Below are 22107 nucleotides of genomic sequence, written 5' to 3'. Positions count from 1 at the left end.
CCCTTTAACGCGCAACCGTAACGAAGGTTCCGCTTAACGCTTTGTCCTTCCACAATGGCTAATCAGTATATAATTGTTCTTATTTTGATATTCTTATATTGACCTTTAAGCTCAACTTTGTCTGTAGTTTTTTTTTATTTTTCAAAATGTGTAAACTGGTTGTATCCAAGTAAACATATGTTATAATATTAAATATCATTATGTGTTACACTGCTAACTTCCCTAGATAGTATTTTGCACATTCCTCTACAACTCTTCATTCATTGATTTAAATAACAGTCACATTGTAGAAATGGTCAGTTATTAATGTTTCTATGTTTCTTGTTTCTTTCTGATTCTAATTGACCAAATTCCTTGTATGTGAAAACCGACTTTCTGATATACAGTGAAAAGTATTGTGACAATTACTTTTAAATTGTACTTATTATAATATGAATATTTACTCAGTGGCTGTGGGGTAAAACGATGATGTTCACCTGTGTGGCTTACACCAATATGCGACATGAAAAATTCAACGGCATCTGTCAGATAGCAGAAAATATTGGACCTGAGGCAAACTGTCAGCTACAGCTATTATTCGTGCTGTAATACATCTTGGATAAAGGTTTACTCAGAAGACAGCCGACTTTTAAAACACATCCCCCTCTAGACATCCCAACTGTGAACATGTGCTAGACAAAATAAATGTTCCCTGTCAGCGATTAATCAAGTCAATCAGCATGTTTTTATCAGTTTTTTTTTTTTGTACAACATAATGTGTTAAATGGCTATAAATGTCAAATTTCACAGATCATAATTCACAATTCTCTTTTTTAAATCTGACATGTTCAGCCTTGTGTTTGACAAACCTTTGACAATATTTCTCATTATGTGGCTTTCTTCCTGAAGTCATTGATGATTACCATTTGGAATTTTTAGTTTGATGTTCTTACTGAAGAAATGTGCTAAATGTTTTACCACCAACACACAGTTCTAAAGAATATATTTTGTCCATATGGCACATCAGTCTAAGACAGCAGCTTTCAGATGTTTTTTTTTTGACAACTATGCCATTATGCTGACAGCATCTGTGCTAACAGTCGCCTTTGTCCTGTTTAGCAAAGAAACCCCTGCCGTGTCTGGTTTTGGTGACAGATGGCTCGCTTTGAGAAGCGTTGAGGAGTGTTCTCTTACAAAAGATGTCATTTTTAACACATCTGTGTGTCTGATTTTGAATGCAACATATGTTAATGACAGTGCATTTTAACACAACATATGCTGTTGCTGACATACTGTCTCATCTTTTGGAAAGTAATGCAAACGTCTTGCTGAGGAAGACACATCAGTTCAAACGACATCCTTTTTAAGAGTGTGAGACCACCAGGCAAAAGAACTAAAACACTTTTGGTCTGGTGGATGTGACAAATATGGGATGTTTGGACTGTGGGGTTTGAGCGTGAAGATAAATACTGCCGAACCAAGTGAAAATCTTTGAACTGACTTCACCAAAAGATGTTCAGTTACAAGAAAAGTGGAGTATAATTTCTGTTTGCAGCTGTTTTGGTGATTGTATTAATAGCATTTTATGAAGCTCATGCTATATTGCACTAATAATGCAAGCAAAACAGAAATTCTGTAGTGTAAAATGTGTTAACTTACGTTAGACGTTTAATAAATAAAGAAGACAGGAATAACGTTAATACAATGACTGCGTTGTGTGTATTATGTACAGTGTGCTATATGATTGCTGATCAAATGGTGGCTGATTCACACTCTGTCTTTAGGTGGCAGCAGTGCAGCACAGGCTTACACTCCAGATCTCTGAGTCTGGAATCAATGGTACACATCTGTTATTATACAACACATGCATGAGTGCACGGTTTTGCATGAAAGCAAACATCATATAAATGTAGACATGGGCATAAACGCATACAAACAGCAATCTGAGACTCAGTTTGGCATACTGAGAGCTCCTCCACTGAAGTGGAAAACAGAATTTGGTAGTTTAATCAAGGCTGGATTCCTTCTAATTCTGTCACTTTCAGGACAATTATTATTTTCGCATTCAAGTCACCCGATCAATAAAGCATTGTTCCCTGAACGGATGGCAGCTTGCTCAGAATCCTTCTAATGCGGCTGAAGTCTCTTTTGCTATTTCCCAGCCACACTCAATTTACCCCAGCTTTTTGAGCCATGTGCTCATGAATAATCTACTTCACCTCTCTTTTTTTTTACAAATCTGCCAGTGATTAGTTCTTAAGTCTTTGTGCAAACACCTGTCGGATTTCCCCAGTGAGGCGCACAGTCTCCTTTTTTTTCCCTCTCTGAAGTTAATTTGTACCTTTGCCACCCTGTGGTCACAGGAGCATACTGTTTCTTGTCAGACAACAATAACAGTAAGTGGAAAGACAGATCGGACATGAAAAAAAAAAAAAAGTGTATTTAAGCTGCAGGGCCTCCTGTCCAGGTCTGGGGCTCAGCATTAATGCAGGTTCTTGAGGAAGTTAACTGTGGCACAGGAACTGTCAGTGTTTCTCACAAACTTCAGTTTATTCAGTTATTTGTATTCTCCCTGACAAAATAGAGGGAATGCACATGTTAATATGAACTACAATGAGATGGTGTACACATACTGTATATTCATGGACATATATACAAATATTCAGCTTGGAACAATAATGTGTGTTTTTTCTGCATAAAGTCTTCCTTAAATCCTTAAAAAGGCATCTACTCTCTTTAAGAATCACATAATCGATAACTATTCAAAGTTTAGTTTTCTAGTTTTCCTGCTGGTCACAAGATGTCTCCTACTGCCATTCTCAGTGTATGTGCACTGGTAGCTTCAAGTTTCTCCATCACACTTGTACGAGTTGCATACTGGACCAGGTCCAACTGTAGGAACTGTAAGAAAAACAGATTATTGACACTACAAGGATGTTTTCACATTCATCTGCTGAAAGTGTAAAGTTTCTCTGTGCTCATTTAAAATTGGGGTGGGGCGTACAAGCATGATTTGGATCACATTGGTCCAGCATGCAACTTGTACAAGTGTGATGTAGGAACTTAAAGTTAAAGTGCATATACATTGAGAATAGACTTTACAGTGAATTAGGACACATCTTGTGTCCAGCAGGAAAACTTTAGAGATGAATGAAATTTGAATATTAATCTGGAAATTAAGGATTTAAGGATTAAATCAGGCACACATTATTGTTCAAAGCAGACTATTATTTGTACATATGTCTTAATACGTGTCTGGGGGAGCTTTAAAATTCAACCCTACTAGCAAAAGATGAACTCACAAAGTCACAAACATCTCACATTGACACAGTCATTTAACCTCTCTCAATACTGTAAGTGATGAAACAGCTCACTGGGATTATAGGCATCGAAGAGTAATGGTGGTAGTTAAGAAAGCTTTGTCAAAAATATCACCCATTGTGCTGTTTGTCCTTTTCTTTCTGTCTAATTTTGAGCTGGATTGGAGAATGAAGGTAAGGATAGAAAAAAGAGGGAAGATAAGTGCAGTCCCATTCCTATACCCCTTACGAGTAAATTGGCTCTTTATTAAATTTAGCCCCCATCTATCAATACAAAGAACGGTATCGAAATTACTTTGTTGGCCACAAATCGTTGGCAACAGATTGAGCCTCTCTTGAAACAAGGCCATCATTTATCTGGTTCACATTTCCTCCTGAGGTGAAAGGAAAAAGGACAATAAGACTTTCATTTGGGTGATAGATGTGACCCCCTCGAACCTGTGATTACGAGATTACCACATGTAAAATAACAATCTATTAAACACTTAGACCTGTTGGTTCCCTTTGGAGTCCCTCTATTTCTATCAAATTGCCCTGTCAGGGGGAGCTTGAAGCATGGGAGTTTCCCAGCACCGAGGAGATTTACACAGCTACAAAATACTTTGGGCTATGCAAAGCTGTGTAGTTTGTCCCGGGAGGGTGATGCATAAAGGAGAAGTTAATTACTGTGGATACAAAGTACTTTTAAGATGTAATAAAATAGAACACACAGAGAACCCTTCAGCTCCTGAAAAAGCTGCATACACTGAGGTGAAAGGTGATAGAATACCAATGGTGAAGGTGAAGGTGGAGGCAGTGAAATGATAATAGAGTGGCAGGGCATTGTGGTTTGGTTTCCCTCAGTTCCATACCGAGAGCTGGAATTATCAGACCAGCAGGTCTGGGCCTAATATCCTTTTGTGCTGGCAGCGTATTGCCGAGTGAAGATTGTGGATGGAAATAATCAGCCCTTTTAAAGGTCAGGGGAAGTTAAGCACACCCAAAGTAGACCATGACACATTCTAGCTGATAAGAAATAACTGTCTGTATAAGTAAGAATGAGGAGAGTTCACCTTGTCCCATTTATGTTATCGTGATTGCTCACCTGTCAGTCAAATATAACGACACATACGCAGTCGACCCAGCCGTAACTATGAGAAACTCTGGCTCTGGCTAATGTACTTTGTAATGCATTAATAGTGGGGTCATTGTAGTATTTCAGAACAGTAATACTTCACAGTAAAACATCTGCGTAAATTGCAGATGTGATGAGAGCTGCAATAGCTTGCATAATTCAATCTGCAATAAGTAAATTGGGCACTTGGGGGCAGTAGAAACGGCAGAAAATACTGACATATTGTTAGATTTTAAATTGAAATTGCCTATTTACACATCAAGCAGATATGGAGCAACATTAGGATTAATTTGGAGTTTCTGGCTCTTTAGGTGCTAAATGTTCACTAGCTAGTCTCCAACTTTGCCTGTGTAGTGTACAGTCTGCTTTATTTCTGTCTACTGTTGATGTGAAAGTCACTATTTGGCGAGTCCAGCTGCCTCGCAAGGTCGGTTTGCTATGGCCCGGGAACAGCTCCTTCTTTCTGGAGGTTTATTGTCCCAAAATGTAGAACAACGTGGTATAAAAATAGCTTTGTTCCAGCACCTATCATTCAGATTAATAAGTTGTAGCAATATGGCACAGAGTTTTTCTTGTTTTTACCTACATTTTTACCTTATTTATTCTAGTGGTTATTTATTCTGTTTAAAACGAGTAGTTTTTTTTATTTTTATTGATCTCTTTGTAAGTCCTGCTTTTGTCTACCTGTGGGTACTAATTAAGAAACCTTAAACCTTGAACCTTGGAAAACCAAAACAATGAGCTGAGTTTGTCACGATGTTCAATTTAAAGGAACAGTTTGACATTTTGGGCAGCCAGACAACCGATGGAGGCTCCAGGAAGTTACTGCTCGCAGCCAAGACAGAGAAGCACATACCGCTCCATAAGATTTTACCCTTATATTTTTTTATACAGGTCAAAGAAACAAAAATATAATGTTAACCCTTTATATGGCACTCATTGAAATACTACTTTTTTTCTTTTTTGACTTTTTAAAAAAAGTTTTAGTTTTAGGCTGCAAATCAAAGACAAAGAAGTTACATATACATATATGGTTCCTCAGCCGTTAACAATTGGACAGAACCAGGCTAGCTGTTTCCTCCCGTTTGTAGTCTTTGCACTAAGCTAAGCTAACTGACTGCTATTTGTACCTTCATATTTAATGGAACAGATGAGACTTGTATCAGTATGTTTTTCTAACTATTCACCATGAAGCAAATATATGTGTTTCCCAAACTGTCAAACTATTCCTAATGTAAAAATTGTGCTTACAGCCGCTTTAAAGAACCTGTCTCACTCTACTCCCAGAGTTTCTGTCTTGTTATGGAAAGGGACTGATAGCTTTCAGTAGAGTTTAGGCAGCAAAACAAAGGACAAATCATTTGGGACTGCTGACTTACAGCACTGTAGGCTATAGGAAGGTGACTCTTTGTGTTCCCTCTGGGCATCAGTCTTGAAAACAGAGTGACGGCCCCAGAGAGGCTGATAAGTAAATACAGTTTTAATGGGCTGTGAATGGCTGGTGGTAATCTGCGCTGGCTGGGAGTGGGCAGGGCACAGAGGGCGACGGGGCATTCTGCAGCGGTTATTATTAATGCTATCATAGATCAGATAGGCCAGGGGAGGAGAATGAAAGGTGGTGATGAATTTGGGCCTCCTGTCTACCGACTGACTGGAGGACAAGCTACTGAGGCTGGTTAAGGTCATGGATGAAGGATACCACCCAAAAGAAGACACAAGGGACAATTCATTATGTATAATATAGAGGATAGGATGGCATATACCCCAGGGAGCTAATGAAGGTCATGGGGCGGCAATGGGAAACTTCAAAAACACAACCTCTAGTGTGTTTGAATATCCCACAAAAGCTCCAAATCCCATACATATATATCATTTTTAATATTCTTGACAGAAAATGTATACCCTTGCAGGAAAAACATTCCAAAGTAAAATATGGCGATAGGTGTCTGAAAGTGGAAATACAGTTTGTTGTATCATCACGCATCTGACATTTCAGTCTTCTGTGTATTTTCAAGGTATGAAAGCTTCCAGATCTATTCCAAGACATCAAAGACTCGAGACCTTTCTCCAGACATCAAAGTCTTAAGACCTGTCCTCGGAGAGGTCTGTACATCTAAACGCCACATCTGTCAAGACGCAATCGCTTCTATTCTCGAGATATCTCTTTAAATATTGCCTACAACTGCTCTGCCTGTTTTTATAACCCCCACATTTCCACATCTAATGTGTCTTATCGTCTTTAGGAGGGAGATGGATGGCGTGCAAGTTTTTACAGCAGCCAATGTGCCTGTAACTTAACCTGGGAAATGGACTTACCATGTGCAGAACTGAGAGGAGTTGAGCTACTTTTTTTAATGACTTGCAGCTACAGACAGTGTAACCTAAGCCACTTGGGCTCTGCTGGTGCTCTCCCTGATTTCCAGCAGTTGAATGGACCTCAGTGTAGCATGGGCTTCAGGGGATTTAACTGAGAGTTGGGCTCTAGACGGGCTACTTTTGGATGGCTACCAACCTTTTGTGTGAGTGATGTTCCAGCCCACCATTACAGCTTGGGAAGTGACTGCTCTACATCAACATCTTCCCCCCCACCTAATGGTTTTTGCAGCTGTACATGAGTGCATTTGTTTCCACGATCAAATTGCACACATTTAGGAGGAAGCCAGAGCTCGGTACCACAAGGAGAAAAATGGAATTTGAAGTCAACCAGAAAAGATGTCTTAAAATTAGGACAAATGCTGTGGCTGTAACCAGATTTAGTGGTCAAAGACATGTCAGTTAGACTCTTACTTTTGAAAACATCATTCATGTTCTGGGCAATTTCTCTGTTAGCTAGGTCTTTTTAGGCACAATGTCAAAGTACAGACTGTGATGATAGACTGTACATACAGTATACATTATTGACAGACAGTAGATACGTTCAGGTTCTGACTTATTCACAGACCCAGTGCAGATATCTAGTGTTTTGCTTGTCCTTTTTTTAATCTATATTAATATTTGTATTCTTATTATCATCCTGGTTTGGTTCTGTACTCTTACCTGTACCTCTCCTGTATCTCATTCTCTTCTGCTATTGCTGCTGTGCCACCTGAATTTGCCATCAAGGACTAATAAAGGTTTATCTTATCTTATTTTACCTTACCTTATTATACCTGACAGTTTTCTCAGTTGTTACACATATGTGATGTGATTTGATGTACAGCCTGAAAGCTACAAAAATAAATATGCATATAATTAAAATGTATAAATGTTTTGCTTTGGCTGCAGCAGTGTGTGGTGTGCTTATAGTCAGACCATGCATTTATTTTTCCACATTAAAGCCGCAAGTCGATTAGTTTTCAACAAACTATTTTGTTAATCGATTTTTGTTTTTTTTTGGCATTTTTCAAGAAAATGTGAATATTTTCTGGTTTCTATATCACAGTAAACTGAATATCTTTGGGTTGTGGACAAAGCAAGACATTTGAGGATGTCACCTGGGGTTCTTTTAAACTTTTTCTAACATATTATAGACCACACAACTACAACAATTAATCAAGAAAATGATCAACAGATTAATCGATAATGAATATAATTGTTAGTTGCAGCCCTGCTCCACGTTAAGTTATTTTCCATTAGATTTCAGTTCTTAACAATTCTAGTTTGAAAATGATGTTAATGCCCTCGGTCTGCACACATCATACCAAATATTAATTACATTCATTACCATATTCAAACAGCACGTGTATTAAAAATACAAACCAAACTTAGGTCCTCACCTCACACTGATCACAGTGTGGCAAACAAGCACAGCACTGAAACAAATGCTCATAAAAAGAATTAGACTGGTGGGTGACTCATCTGATATTTCTGTATTTAGTCAGTCTTTCTTTATCTCTTCTACACAACACCATCTGGTCTGCACAGAAAAAAAATCTGCCGTGTGGCTCACGGTTCAATCAATTACCAGTTTACGGTAATAAACTATATTTCATTTCATTTTCTGACCTGAAATTGTTGCAGTTCTGATGAATTCATTAGCAGCAACAATTATATTTTGGAGTCCTGACAAACTAAGAAAATGCAAACATGATCATAGTCACCATAAATTCATGTAATGCTCACATGTGTGGCCAAAGAGCCACACAGGTTGCTGATGGCAGTATTGCCCATGTTTATTGGCAGGGGTGGATCTGGAGGGATAGAAGCTGCCACCCCTAAAAAATGCCCTGCAAACCCAGTGCCACCCCAGTTTGGTGTCAAATTCTGTCAAATTTAACACATTCATTTATATTAATTTCAAAACCAAAGTGTTAAAAAAAATGAACACATATAATTTAATGATCTGTTATGGCTGCATTTTAGACTAACTTTAAAGGAGCAAAGTGCAGAATTTAGTGGAATCTTGCAATGAAATTGCAGATTGCAACCAGTTGAGTACAGCTCATCTTCTGCATGTAGTAGAAACTTAGAGCCAGGATTTGGTTTGTCCAACCTGGGCTCCAGTAGAAACATGGCGGTTCAACGTGGCGGACTCCATAGAAGAGGACCCGCTCCCTCTGTAGATAAAAACGACTCATTCTAACGTAAGAAACACAAAGTGATTCTTATTTTCAGGTGATTATACACTAATGAAAACATAATATTATATTCCATTACTGCCAATAGATCCCCCTAAATGTTACACACTGGACCTTTAAGTTCAAAGAAAAAATACATGTAGTTTTTGAAAAAAGAAGAAAACTACCTTTAGATCTTTTTATTCAATACTTTACTAATGTGCCACAATAATAGAATGTTTTTTTAAGTTCAAATAGCTTCATTTGGGGGCTTTTCCAAGCAAATATTGATATATGTGACTGCGATTAAATCAGCAAATGTCTGCCACCCCTTAAAGCCTGCGTGCTTCCTCCATATTTCTCCCCTGCTAGTTGGACAATATATTACTTTATGAAAAGAGCTTGTAATATTCAGGTACAGGCTGCTAGGACATATTAGAAGGCTGTCATCCACACAATGCATGCTGAGACAGAGCATATGTCCCTCATGGCCCTCGATAGGAATAATTGTGGGAAATAAAATGAGTTTCAGTAGAAATGGTCTGAAAATCCAAGGGCAAACTCAGTGAGCCCCACACAGCCATGACTGAACATACTGTAGTGACTGACTGCGTCTCTCTCCGGGTAACATGAGTCCACGTGTCTTCTGTAACGAGATTTCATCAAATTGGTGATTTTTTTTCAGCCGTCAGTCACTTTAATCACCGATTTCTAATTTCATCTTGTCACAGTGTTAACTGTTTGTCGCTTTCTGCCCTCCAACTCCAGCAGCTCTGTTCAGTTCAGTTCTCATGCCACACGGGGTCACTAGTGCCTGCTGAGTGGCGCAATCATGCAATCAATTGGACATGTCCGATAACAACTTTTAAAGTAATTCTTTTTGTGCACAGAGGGCAGCGGTGTCTATAATATAGCCTTTAGTGAGGAGGCAAAGATATGAGTTTGGTAAAAAAAAAAAAAAAACAGTCCTATCTGAGGAGCTGTAGTTAAGCAGGAGATGCCTTTGGGTTGGGGTGGATTCCAGCTGGTCAGAAGTGTTCTATATAAACGCTTGTGTTTACTCTCAGCGCTACCTGTGAAGAACGGTGTGTTGCTGGAGCGCCACACGCCTCCCGATGTGCGCCAGTGCCGGTTCTGTCACCGCTACAGGCTTCCTTCTCCTCTGCCTCTCTCGACGCGCATTGGACGGCTGACAGTGCGTAAGCTCCACTGAAACTGTAGCCCACAGCCTGTCTACATAAACACCGAAAGATGGGGGCTTGAAACCGGACTTCCGCGCAATATTTGATCCACTCGGTGCCAAAGTCTAATTAGGCAGCAGAACATTTGGCTCCGGGTAGCGGGGGCTCTGCGCGCTCCGCTGTGGCTGCTGCGTGCTGCTGGAGTTGCGCTCAGGACTTCACGAAACGTCAAGGCTGCCTGGGTGTGGATGTATGCTGACCTATGTTTTACTTTTATATATTTACCACACATGATGCCGGGCAGGAGCTGCTTCCATCCGTCCCCAAGAGTCGGACTCTACCCTCTGCACAGCAGCCAACTTCAGGAGCCCGGTGATGCGGAGGATACAGAGCAGACAAACTGACCAACAAGGGACTGAAAGGGATTGAAAGCGTTTTCTATTTGGCTGTTTTTTTTTTAAATCTTTGGTTTTTTGGAGAAAATAGTTTTGGAGCTCATTGAGGGAATCTCTGTGATGATGTATCTGATTAGACGTTTCACCCTGGGTTCAAACGTTTCCCCAGCCGTCTAACGGTTCTCTCGTCCAAAAATGCTCCAAAGAGTGATGCAAAGCTGCGCACAAGTTCCTTCTATCCAGTTGCTGAATTTTGCAGACACAAACAAGTAGATGAGACACTAGTGAAGAGGCTTTTAAATTTGTTTTTTCATCTGCACTAGGATTTTTCTAGCGTTTGCAAATGACTGGATGAGGCGTGACATTTTTACCAGAAAATGCGCTTTTTCATATTTTACTAACGATGCTGCAAGTAGGATTTTTTCCTTTGAATTAAGCCATTTCGGCTTCTACACCGATTTTGGGGGGATACTTGTTTTCCTAAAGGCTCCAAGAAACATGTTGCATATCCTTGCGCTTCAGTCGGTGGTGTTACTTTTTGGAGGTAAGCACAATTCCAGCCCATTTGCCAATGTGTGTTTTTGTTTTAACTGAGGAAATGTGTTTTTCTTACAAAGAATATGCGGCCAAGTTGAATAGAAACTGCAGCCAACATATAGGATGAGTTCCTGCGTGGCTTTACCAGGTATCAGAAACAAATCCTACCTGAGAAACAGAGGGAAGCAGGGCAGTAAGATCCTCTGAGTCACTGCTGTGAGGATGTCATGCTCCAATATATCTTAATATATTTGCCACAATCTTATTTAATTAAGTTATCCTCCAGGACAACAATTAGAGTTGATATCTGCTCAGTTACTGTATACATTATTCATTATGGTCAGTGTCTTTGCACCTGCAACACACCCAGAGCAGCTCTGGCCTTAAATAACATTTATCTCATGAATATTTCAACATGACAGGGTTTCTCTTGTAAGACAGAAGCATTGGGGCTTTATTACCTCTTGGCTTGTCAGCTTATTGCATCAAAATTTCATCTCAAAGCCCGTAATTATTTTATGGGAAAAGTTACAGAAACCTGCAGTGGAGAGAGGGCTTCAGATCACAACATGACAATCACTGCACCTTGTAAAGACATATCTGCACCTTTTCTCTGTTTTTATGTGCTCTCGCTGAAACAGTGATCATTTTCATTTTCTATGCACATGACATTGCATCAGTCATTTAGCTGCACAGGGAGGAAAGCAGCATCTACTGTGGCTGCCCTGCAGCCAGAATGTGCAGATCTGAGGACAGCTAGTGGTCTAGCTAATGAATCCCTTCTGTCTTGTGGGAAAAGGGTTTAACCTAAAATACAGTTTGGAAAATGTATCCTGCCCTCTATTGTGACTATTTTCTCTGGATAATACCTGGCTTTAGCTGCGTTCTATTTATCACTCAGTTGGAACTTGAGTTATGTCTTTAAGTTTAAAAAGACATTTGTTCAGCTTTGTAGCTACATATAGTCAACATCAACTGCAAGGAAAACCACCTTTCTTATTCAGTGTCAGTGCCTTCTTTGTCTTTATTTTGTCCGGAGGGCAGCAATCATCATCTGATTGTATTTGTGTATACAACCAATCATTCCTCAGACACAATAAAATAAAATAAACACAAACACTGAGTCCCCACAGACGTTAAGGTCAAGCATTTCAAGAGAGTCGACGCTAAACACCCTCCAACTGCATCTCACGCGGACACCTTGATGATACTCCTTTCTCAGAGCTCAAAGGGATGACTCTCATTTGACAGCGCCTCTATTGTGAGCGCTGACTCACTGGCTTGAAGTGTACGGTAATGATGTTTGCCATATGCCGAGGCCTTCTCAGTAACCATACACAGTATGATACTAATTGAGCATTGTGTGTCATAAAGCTGCAGGACACAGCCTCTCACTGTGAATAGTGATGAAAATTGATAACACTCTCCAGGAAATGAGAGGATCAGATCCATGCTATTAAAATGCCTGCACAGCATAATGAAGCCATAATTAGGGAGGGGAATCTTCTGGTATTCTGTGACTATATCTATTGTTTGGAAAAGCAGAAATATCATCAGGGCAGAGAGAGAGAGTTCAGTTTTGAATTCTGTTAAAGAAAATGTCATTGTGGTAAAGTGAAGATAAAGACAACTGGTCTGATTCCTTATATTTCAAAAGGCTGTCCTCTCTATTAATGGAAGCCGCTAGGTGTGTTCCGGGGAGACACCTCGCTGGGATTCCTAGGAGGAATATCTAATCTTCCCTCCCTCGTCTTATCCTTGAGCTTAACGAGATCCAAAAGGGGATCAAGCAAGGATAGCCTTCAGTCTACATCTTTAAGTACTAAGCACATAGCCCATGCTGTCTCTTGTCTCCGCAATGTGTCTGTCCTCGTGCCTCTATATCCCTGTCGGGGGATTCGGCTCGTCCTGTAGGATTTTTTTATAATGTTTTTTTGGAACACCAACATTTTGTTAACCCCGCAGAGATGCTTAGGCTCTTTCTCAGCGGAGAGTTTTTATCTGTAATTGTCTTCAGGAAGATCCACTGCTGTGGTCCCGCGCCCCAGTGCTGTGGCACACATCCAGCTCCTCTTCTTTTGCCCCTGGCAGTCCTTTAAGCCTTGTGACTCATGTCCTTGAGCAAGCAAGAACCAAGAAATGAGAGAGGAGCAACATACTGCATGCGCGGAGGATGGTGTGCTTTTAAAACTTGCTGGAAAAACAGAAAAATGGCTCAGATCAATGGACTAACAGAGAGTTGCGTGAGGTTATCTATTAACTGTGAGTTCAGTTTGAAATCTCAGCCGTGCAAAAACAAACACACAACAGTGGCAGATTTATCGTGTTAGAAATGGCTGTAGAATGTGTGTGTTGTCATATGACAGCCTCTTTGGTTCAGTGTCAAATTGAAATTAAACTGCAGCTGTACGGTTTTTGTAGAATTAAAGACAATCGGCAGTTAACCAAGAGGGCGGATTTCATCATCAGTGGATATTTTCATATTTCCGTCATTCCACTGGAAGATTTGAAGTCCAGCAAACCTCATTGAGACCTTCCAATCTTAAATTCTGTTTCAAACCTTTGACAGCTCATCAATTATCAGGCGCACATCGTTAAGGTTTAAATGAGTCTCTGTCTTAAGTGAGCTTGCGTTGGAGAAAGACCTGTAATGTAATTTTGCTGGTTTGTTGCTGTTAACTCAGTTATGGTGTTTATTTATGGATCAGAGAGCATGAAGAGAACAGAAGAAATCCCTGGCTCGGTGGTATTTTTACCAAGGCTATCTTACAGCTGCGCTTTGAGCACACTGTGGTGCACTACTGAGATTTATGACGAGGACACTGATAAAAAGAGGCAGATTTTTCCCTTCTCTCAAATCCAATTTGGCATGACGTAGGTGTTCTCCGTAGTTTCTCTTCATGGAAGGAGAAAGGGCAAGAAAATCACACAGTAGCAGCACGATGCAAGCTGGGTTTGAACTTCTCTGCGGTGCAATTACGCCATAGGTTTGTAAGTCAAAGTGTTCACCTTTGTTTGTTTAATGGCCATTTTATGAAACAGGCTGAGTGGGTGGACTCCCTTGTGCTGCTCTTCATGCTGATTATACTTAAAGTGCGTGTGGGAGGCATACATTGTTGCTTTGCAGTCACTGAGTAAAAAGAGGGTTTTTGCCCCCATAAATTCATACATCATCAGTGTAATGTGCTATAATATTTCCACAAAGCACATCTGCCCTGTGTTAATTGACTCTTTATAACTGTCGTGATCTCACATTCAATTTAATCAAATTTCATGATTAGAGAAGGTGAATGGAGGAAATCTGTGTAAAAGCTTTAAAGGGAGGGGTTGTCTTTAATGTGTGTGTGCCAGTGGGGGGGGGGGGGGGGGGGGGGTGGTAATAATTGACAAACATGCTGATGCAGTGCTTGTGATCATCATTGGATAGTTGTGTCTGAACAGAGGACTTCCTCCTCATAAATCTATCGGGCAGTTCACAGCCAGACTGTGAGCTCCAGTCACACTGCGTCGACTGGTGCAACAGAGGGAAAACGACTCCGACTCGTACCTTAATGTAAAGAAATGAATTCAGGCTGCATTGGCAATTTCAATTTAGATTTGACAGGTATAGAACTTATAATTTAAAGATTTCCTCCAGGTATGTTTTAAGACATATGTCTTGTTTGATATGATTTTAAAATCTGTAAAAAGTGACCAACTCTTTCCTCTGTTCATTTCTAAAGTTTTCTGGACACAAGATGTCTCCTATTTCATTGTAAAGTGCATTCTCAGGGTATGTGCACTGGTGGCTTCAGGTTCCTACATCTCACTTGTATAAGTTGCATGCTGGACCAGTGTGATGTCACAAAGCATACTGGTGGACCCCGCCCCTTAAAATCATTTGTTTAATGAGCACAGAGAAACTTTCCACTTTCAGCAGATGAATGTAAAAACAGCCTTCTAGTGTCAAACTCTGACATCATTCTGCACAGTGAAGGTCAAACATCCAACTGAAGGAACACGAAGAAACACTGATTTTTGACCGGAGGGGGGCTTTAAAAAACACGTATTGTGTGGTAGAATAAGGTTATAACAAGACTAAGACTTCTGTGAGGCGGTGACTGGTCCCTGCAGTGCTTTGAGCTAAATGCTAACATGAGAATTCTAACATGCGGATGCTTAGCAAGCAGCGGCTGCCGTGTTCATCAGCGAAGTTTAGCATGTTCTGTACCGAATTCCACCGTCATCCATCTAATAGTTGTTGAGATGTTTCACTCAGAGGAGTCATTAGGGTTCATTCTCTGGATGTCACCATGAATATAAAAAATGGTGCAAATGTATCTGGTTGATGTTGAGACATTTCAGTGAATAAGTGAAATGTTTGACCTGCTGGTGGCGCTAGAGGAAAAGTCAGAGGGATCACATCAGTCATTTAGATTCAACCTCTGGACTCTATGAATGCTTCCCTACATCTCTACTGCTAAAACTCTTACACATCACATTTAAGTTCCCTCTGAATTTACGTTGAATACTGATGAAGAGAAAATGATGTTGGAGATTTGAACTCCCCTATTATACAACAGACTTCTGAATACAGTAAGCCACAGCAGCAGTTCTCTGGCTTATGTGACTCTGGAAGTGGCCACCTCCTGTGGTCACATTAGGGCAGGATCAAGTGCATACTTTACTGATGTAATATTCCTGCAATACAAGAACGGACTCTAAAACTTTGCTCACTCAGAAAATTCTGGGATGCAGTTCATTAGTAATGGACGCAGCTCTTAAACATATGCCTTGCTGTTTTCTTCTGGTTTCTCAGGGGGCTTTAATATAAACGCAGCTACAGTGTAACTATACAGAACAATTTCAGCCAACTGGCTGCAAAGAAACTCTCTTTCACACGTTCTCCCACACATACCGTTCAGACATCTTAACAGTGTTGAGATATGGTGCTTTATTTCCTGCAGATAACGTCCCGTAAAACCCCCCGATGCATTTACTGTCTTTATATTGAAACCCACTTCGTTACTGTAAAATTTTGTGCTGCTTTTTATAACAGCTGAGCCTTTCTATTCTGAATGAAATATGAGAGAAAAAACTGATTTACACTGTTTATTGTAATGTAAAAGCTATTGAAACATCCCAAAAAAATCCACCAGACAAAGAAGTGGATTATGTTTGTATTACTTCAATACATTAATAAAATGTCATTAGCCTGGGAGCTTTCTCTGGAAACAAAAACTGCTAAGACAGCATCCCGCAGTATTAGATATTTATGTAATATATCCTGCATTAAGGCTTAAACAATATGAATTCACCCAAGAACTTTATTTCCTTGTAACTGGGTCTTCGGTGCAAGCACAGATGTGAATAGGAGAAAAAAATAACATCAGCATTTGTGCTAAACTTTATATTAAAATCACAGTCTGTGAAGAATTATTTAGTATCCCAGGTATATTTTCCTCTTTTTCCAGCCTGTTGTAGCTTTTTATACACTGTTTCTCAGCCGGTCTTGCTTCCTTGCTGTCAGCAGCAATGAATTCATAACTCCAATTGGTTATGCGTTTTTGATTTGAGTAATCACAGGCAGGTGGCCGGACAAAAGACTGTCACTATATCTGAGAGAGTGGAGCTCTTGGTTGTGTGCGGCGCTGTCGCTGTCTATCAGAGGCATCAGAGCTTAATGCATTAGAGCCAATGATCTGACAGGTACATATTGTCAAGGCCCATTGACTTCTTTGTGGTGTGGCTGATTGATTGTCGAGATTATGTTAAAATGGGAGTCGTGCGCCTCTTTGAGATTCAGAGTGGTGTGCTCGTGCACTAGAATGCTGAACAGCAGCCTAAAAACTACCATTGAATTTTAATTTTAAAATATATTAGTTTTATCCCTTGAGCAGTCCTTTCTGTTTGTGAATAATCACTATTGTCGGCTGTGGCTGGAACAAGACTGAAGAGTTTGTTGTGCTCTCTCATCTGTGACAGCAAACCAATGCACAGCTGCATGAAGAATGAATTATGGTAGATGGAAAGATGCCTGTGACACAGCACATTTTATAATGTGAATCAAAGAGCATTAGCCTAATATAAAACTCTTTTAGGTATAAAAAGAAATTACTATATGAAATCAACATATTTATTGCTGGTGCAGCAGCTCTTGGCTTTACATCGGTGTGACGTCGCAGATTAAAATTTCAGCTCTGTGGTGGCTCACTTTGACTGAAGTTTGTTTCTGTTCCAAATAATTACATTGTTATTCTATCTGAATGACCATGCTTGTCTCTTGTTTTCACTATCAACAGCAGTGGCTTACAGTTGCTTTAGTATTCCTCAATATTTGTTTGTTGTTTTACAGGAACAAAGTATCAGTAATACAAAGCAGCAAAGCACTATCACAATGATAATACAAATATGGTACAATATCACCTACCATCTAAGCAAATAACTTTAAATGAATCAATGTTTTTTCTTAAAAAAATTAAATATGATCTCTAGAATCAATGTATTTATTAACTTAAAGTAAAACTTTAACTGCCCCTAAAAGGAACTTTCCTCTTTGTTGATTCTGGCGGCCCCTGTGGACAAAAGTGGTACAGCCTCGTAGGCACTAAGACTACAGAAAGAGCCAATCTTGAAAATGGTTGTTTGTTTATGTAGGAGACTGTTTCATAACCAGTTTAAAAGTCCTTGTAGTAGTTTAAAGAGACATCTGTAAAACTCAGACTACAAACAAGGTCAATTATGACTCTTTCTGATATGATTTTTTAATCTATGGAGGTTTAATAGCTGTAAAACACTTCCACATTAGTATTCATTTAGGCCTTTTAGCTGTTTTGGTCTCTACAAACAAAGCATCTGACTCTGTAACTGCTAAATGCTCTATAGAGCTGAGCAGAATTGCAGAGTCACAAAGACATTATCCATTGTTAATATAGAAATATTGATTAGTGCAGCTGTTGTTGTGTGTTTAAGTAAAAAGAAAAGGAATATCGACCTATCTAGTGACTGGCTACAATGTGCAATACAGACTATGACTATATGTTGTATTTCATTATACGTAGGCTGCATCTATCAATAGTTCTTTGTCAGTTAGAAAACAGAGTATGCATTCAATTACAAAGAGAGTTAAAATCACTTTCAAATGTGTGGCACTGATTATAGGATGTGAGACGTTTCTTGCTGCTTTGATACTCAAACAGAAATTCCTCCACAGAATAATCATTTGTTCATTTATTACAACTCAGTTAAATGTGAATGGCCTGAAGTACACTTTGACCATTGGCTGGATGGTACTTGGTGTAATTGGAATGCCAGTGTATGTGTGCGTTCCCCAATCAGTCTTGACACAATCACCAGTTCCTAATCAGTGTGAAAGTAATGGCCACCTCAGAGTACAATCAGTGTACAAGTTAGTCCGGCAGGAGTGGCTCTAACTTAATGAACTCCCTCAAGTGAACTCACTGAGTCAGCGTGACTGTTCTTAGACAAAGAGCACAAAAGTCCTCTTATACACATTGACTTTCTGGATCCAAAAAACATTGTCCTGATATTGATTTGTCCTGATCTTCAACTACATGTGTAGCAATGACATGTTTACACGCTGTCATCTTGTCCTCGCTGCCTGGCAGCCTCCAGGACGTTGTTGGCCTGCAGTGTTCATACTTGTTTTTTCTCGTGCTAGGGGACAGTGAGCTGATGACGAGGGAGGATTACATTTGTCCAGTCACAACATAGACTGTGGCAATAGTGAGTCATTGGCCCTGTCGCCCAGGCCAGAAGGAGAAGTGCTGGCAGTTTTGAGCCACTATCTGCTGCTGCAGATTCTTCTCTTAACCCAGAGGCCCTCAATTTCTCACAAATTGGAAGGAGACACACCAAGCTGAGACAGAATGACCCCAATGATAATGAAGGGTTAGCCTAAAAATATTGCTATTTTATTCAAATTTTGAATAAAATCGAAAAAGGATGTTAATGCAACACTAAATGCTGTCTTTACCACCTGCTTGGAATAAGAATTTGGATTAGTTACATCATAATCATTTTTATTAGACATGCTCGCACCATGACTTCATGGATGACAATGTGAATCGGTTGGTTTCTCGATTGGTCCACCACTTCGGCCCAGACTGAAATATTTTGTACAGACATTCATGGTCCCCAAATGTTTCACTTATTCACTGAAATAACTCAACATCAACCTGATGAATGAGCTCAAATTACAGACATTCATGGTGACATCCAGAGGATGAATCCTAATGACTTATGTGAAATGTCTCAACAACCATTGGGTGGATGACCATGGTTTGGATTTGTGGCAGACAGCCATGTTCCTTTCAGGATGAACTGCACTCACTTTTCATTCGGCAATTACCTGGAAATAAACATTGCTAGGCAAATGGACTCGCGAGATCACGAAATAACAGGATCAGACGAGAATCCACTTTGCCAGACTTTAATCTATGTGCTTGTGTCCAAACGACCGTGGATCATACCAATCAGCGTCCTATGGGGAACTACTTCATACTTCAGTAAGAGCCAGTAGCTAAAGAAGTTAGTGTAGCTGCTGTTAACATCTGTTATATCAGAACTGGAGAGTATTTCTTCACCGAAAGAAGAGCAAAGAACAGCACTGAAGACTTTTCTTGAGAGAAAATATGTTTTCGGTAAGAGTTTGACTGTTATATAAGTTTGTTGACCTGATTGGTGAGTGTGACTGTGTAACAAACCATCAGGTTACCTGGAAACTAATCACATTCCCATCAGCCTCAGCAGTACTTTGTGTATCAGTATGTCATTGTGAGCATGTTAGCATGTACCATTTAGCTCAAGGCACCATTGTGCCAAAGTACAGCCTCACAAAAAGGTTGTAAAATGTCATAAAAATACACCACAATACAAGAAATAAATAAATAATAAAAGACAATTCAGGGAATGAAATGATAAAACAGTAATAACCTTAGCAGTTAGTTACTGACTGAAATACCCAAGGGTGTAGAATTGCATGTAATGGGTTAAAGTTCAGAAATGTAGGCTGGAAGCAGATAATTGACTGTGTTGAAGGTGAAGAGTACAATCTTAGAATTGACTCTTAAATTTACTGGCAGGCAGTGGAGGGAGGCTGATATGATGGCTGTCTTTGCATTCACTCAGTCCTCAGTATATTTGCTACAGTACAGTTTAGATGGTAAAAAAGTAGTGTGGATTTAAATAATGATACATGCATTTTGTGAACATAGAAATCATGTGGCAGTTTGTATCTTTTAAGTGCCACATGTTGAAAACAATATTAAGATTTTAATCTTTTTTGGCTCTGAAATCGATTTGGCCAAGGGATTCATGATGGAAGCCTTCATATGAGTCGCTCAGAGGACGCGCAAACTATTCCCTCGTATAAGCCTGAGATAAGTGCAAACAAGCAGTTGGCAAGTGGTTCTTTGCCCTCGTGGGTTGCATTTGATTACTATTACTGAATAGTTTCATGCTGTTTTTGTGCATTCTCAGAGAACCTTGAAGATTGTTGTGTGAAAGCTCGTAATTAGATGTTCAGGGACTATGGCAACCGCTGAAATCCAGAGTGATGTAATCTGTGCTCCATCCCTAATTGCACATGCCATGTGTAGGATGGCTAATTTAACCCAGAACAACGAAGAGACTGTGAGCAGTTTGCCAGTTGAGTCAGTCCATGGCATTTCTCTGTTGGCTTGTATTTTTTATAGCCTGTCTGGAACTAACACAAGCATATATTGCTCTGACAGAGGATGGGAATTTTACCACACAAACAGTGCTCCCCTGCATACTCGAAGTAAGCGTGGCTGCTTTAACAATATCCATGTCAGGGAAAAGCAGTGGGACAAAATACAGCATGATAAGGATAAAGGACCTATAAAACAACTAAGCATGTCAAGTGTTGTACTTATCTGGTCTTTTTTTAAGAGATGGAAGCCAGGGTGGTGCATCCAAAGAAATATTCTGGGTCTGACCTGCACAAGGAAACTTTTGTCCAAATGAGAAATATGTCTGGAAATATATTGCGAGCTGGCCAGCGGAGAGAGGTGGGCTGATCTCTGAGACAGCAGCCTCCTGTGAATGAAGACCGATGAGAGGTGAAGAATCACTCTCTGTTTCTGTGATATGGCACAGTAAACATGAGCTCACCTCTGAGACAAACGCCAAGAAACAAAAAAACATAAGCACACATCCTCTCACACAAAAGCATACAAACTACATAAAACCTGAAAGCGTAGGATATGGTAGAATTCTATCAATTATTTGATAAGGGATCTGGAGTCGCACACAATTTCACAGAGGGAACTGGGAAGTGAACTTGTGATTTATTTTTGGTATATCTCTTCATGTTGTAAGAAATAGACCTATGGTGTAACAACTGGGCAGCAGCGATACAGAGAGTACCAGGGACTAGAAGAAGTATGGTTTAATCATATTAATGCTAATGTTGGGACTGAACCTGTGTAGCCACGTTTTTACACAGAGAAACCTCTTACACTTACAGGTCCACTGTGTAGGGGTTTGTGGCATCTAGAGGTGTTGTTGCAGATCACGTCAGCTTCCCCTTGCAGGTAGAAAGGATAAACTAGCTGTGAAATGTACAAAAAATGCAAACACCCCTATCTAGAACCAGTGTTTGGTTTGTTTGGCAGAATTCTTGGAAGGTGAGCCACGCGTTTGTAGATATAAACAGCTCATTCTGAGGTAACAAAAACAATTCCTATATTCAAGTGATTATCAGTAATGAAAACATACCTATTCATATTATATTCCATTTCTGCCAATAGAGCCTCCTGAATGTTAGACACTGGACCTTTAAACGCTTAATCAGATGACTCAATAAAAGCCACACAAATCAAAAACAACTCTATCCTAACCTCCTCTGGGGCTGGTGTTTATTTAATTAGGTTTATTTAACCTGCTCTGAATACTGCTAATTTGAACCCTTGGGACTGAAACCACCAGCAAAGGTAGGGCTTGATCCACTTTCAGTGAGACCGTGGTGTGATTTGAGCAACATGGGCCTATAACAGAATTTATTGATATTGGATAAGGGCGTGT

The 22107-nt window shown here is 39.8% G+C and overlaps 1 protein-coding gene across 2 annotated transcripts in view; it reads left to right on the top strand.

The window, feature by feature from the left end:
- The first annotated feature begins 9854 nt into the window (after positions 1-9854).
- The window catches only part of si:dkeyp-14d3.1 (transmembrane protein 132C), a 148348-nt gene continuing 136095 nt past the window's right edge, over positions 9855-22107 (top strand). For both annotated transcript variants that reach the window (XM_051423359.1, XM_051423358.1), the window contains exon 1: positions 9855-11068. In XM_051423359.1, the coding sequence (XP_051279319.1) occupies positions 10876-11068 (193 nt within the window). In that variant the 5' untranslated portion in view covers positions 9855-10875. The remainder of the gene's footprint in view (positions 11069-22107) is intronic.

The sequence above is a fragment of the Dicentrarchus labrax genome, unplaced genomic scaffold, assembly GCF_905237075.1.
Source record: "Dicentrarchus labrax unplaced genomic scaffold, dlabrax2021, whole genome shotgun sequence".
In the NCBI taxonomy this organism is placed as follows: Eukaryota; Metazoa; Chordata; class Actinopteri; family Moronidae; genus Dicentrarchus; species Dicentrarchus labrax.
Note: the sequence above shows the minus strand (reverse complement) of the source record. Positions and strands in the feature narration are given on the sequence as shown.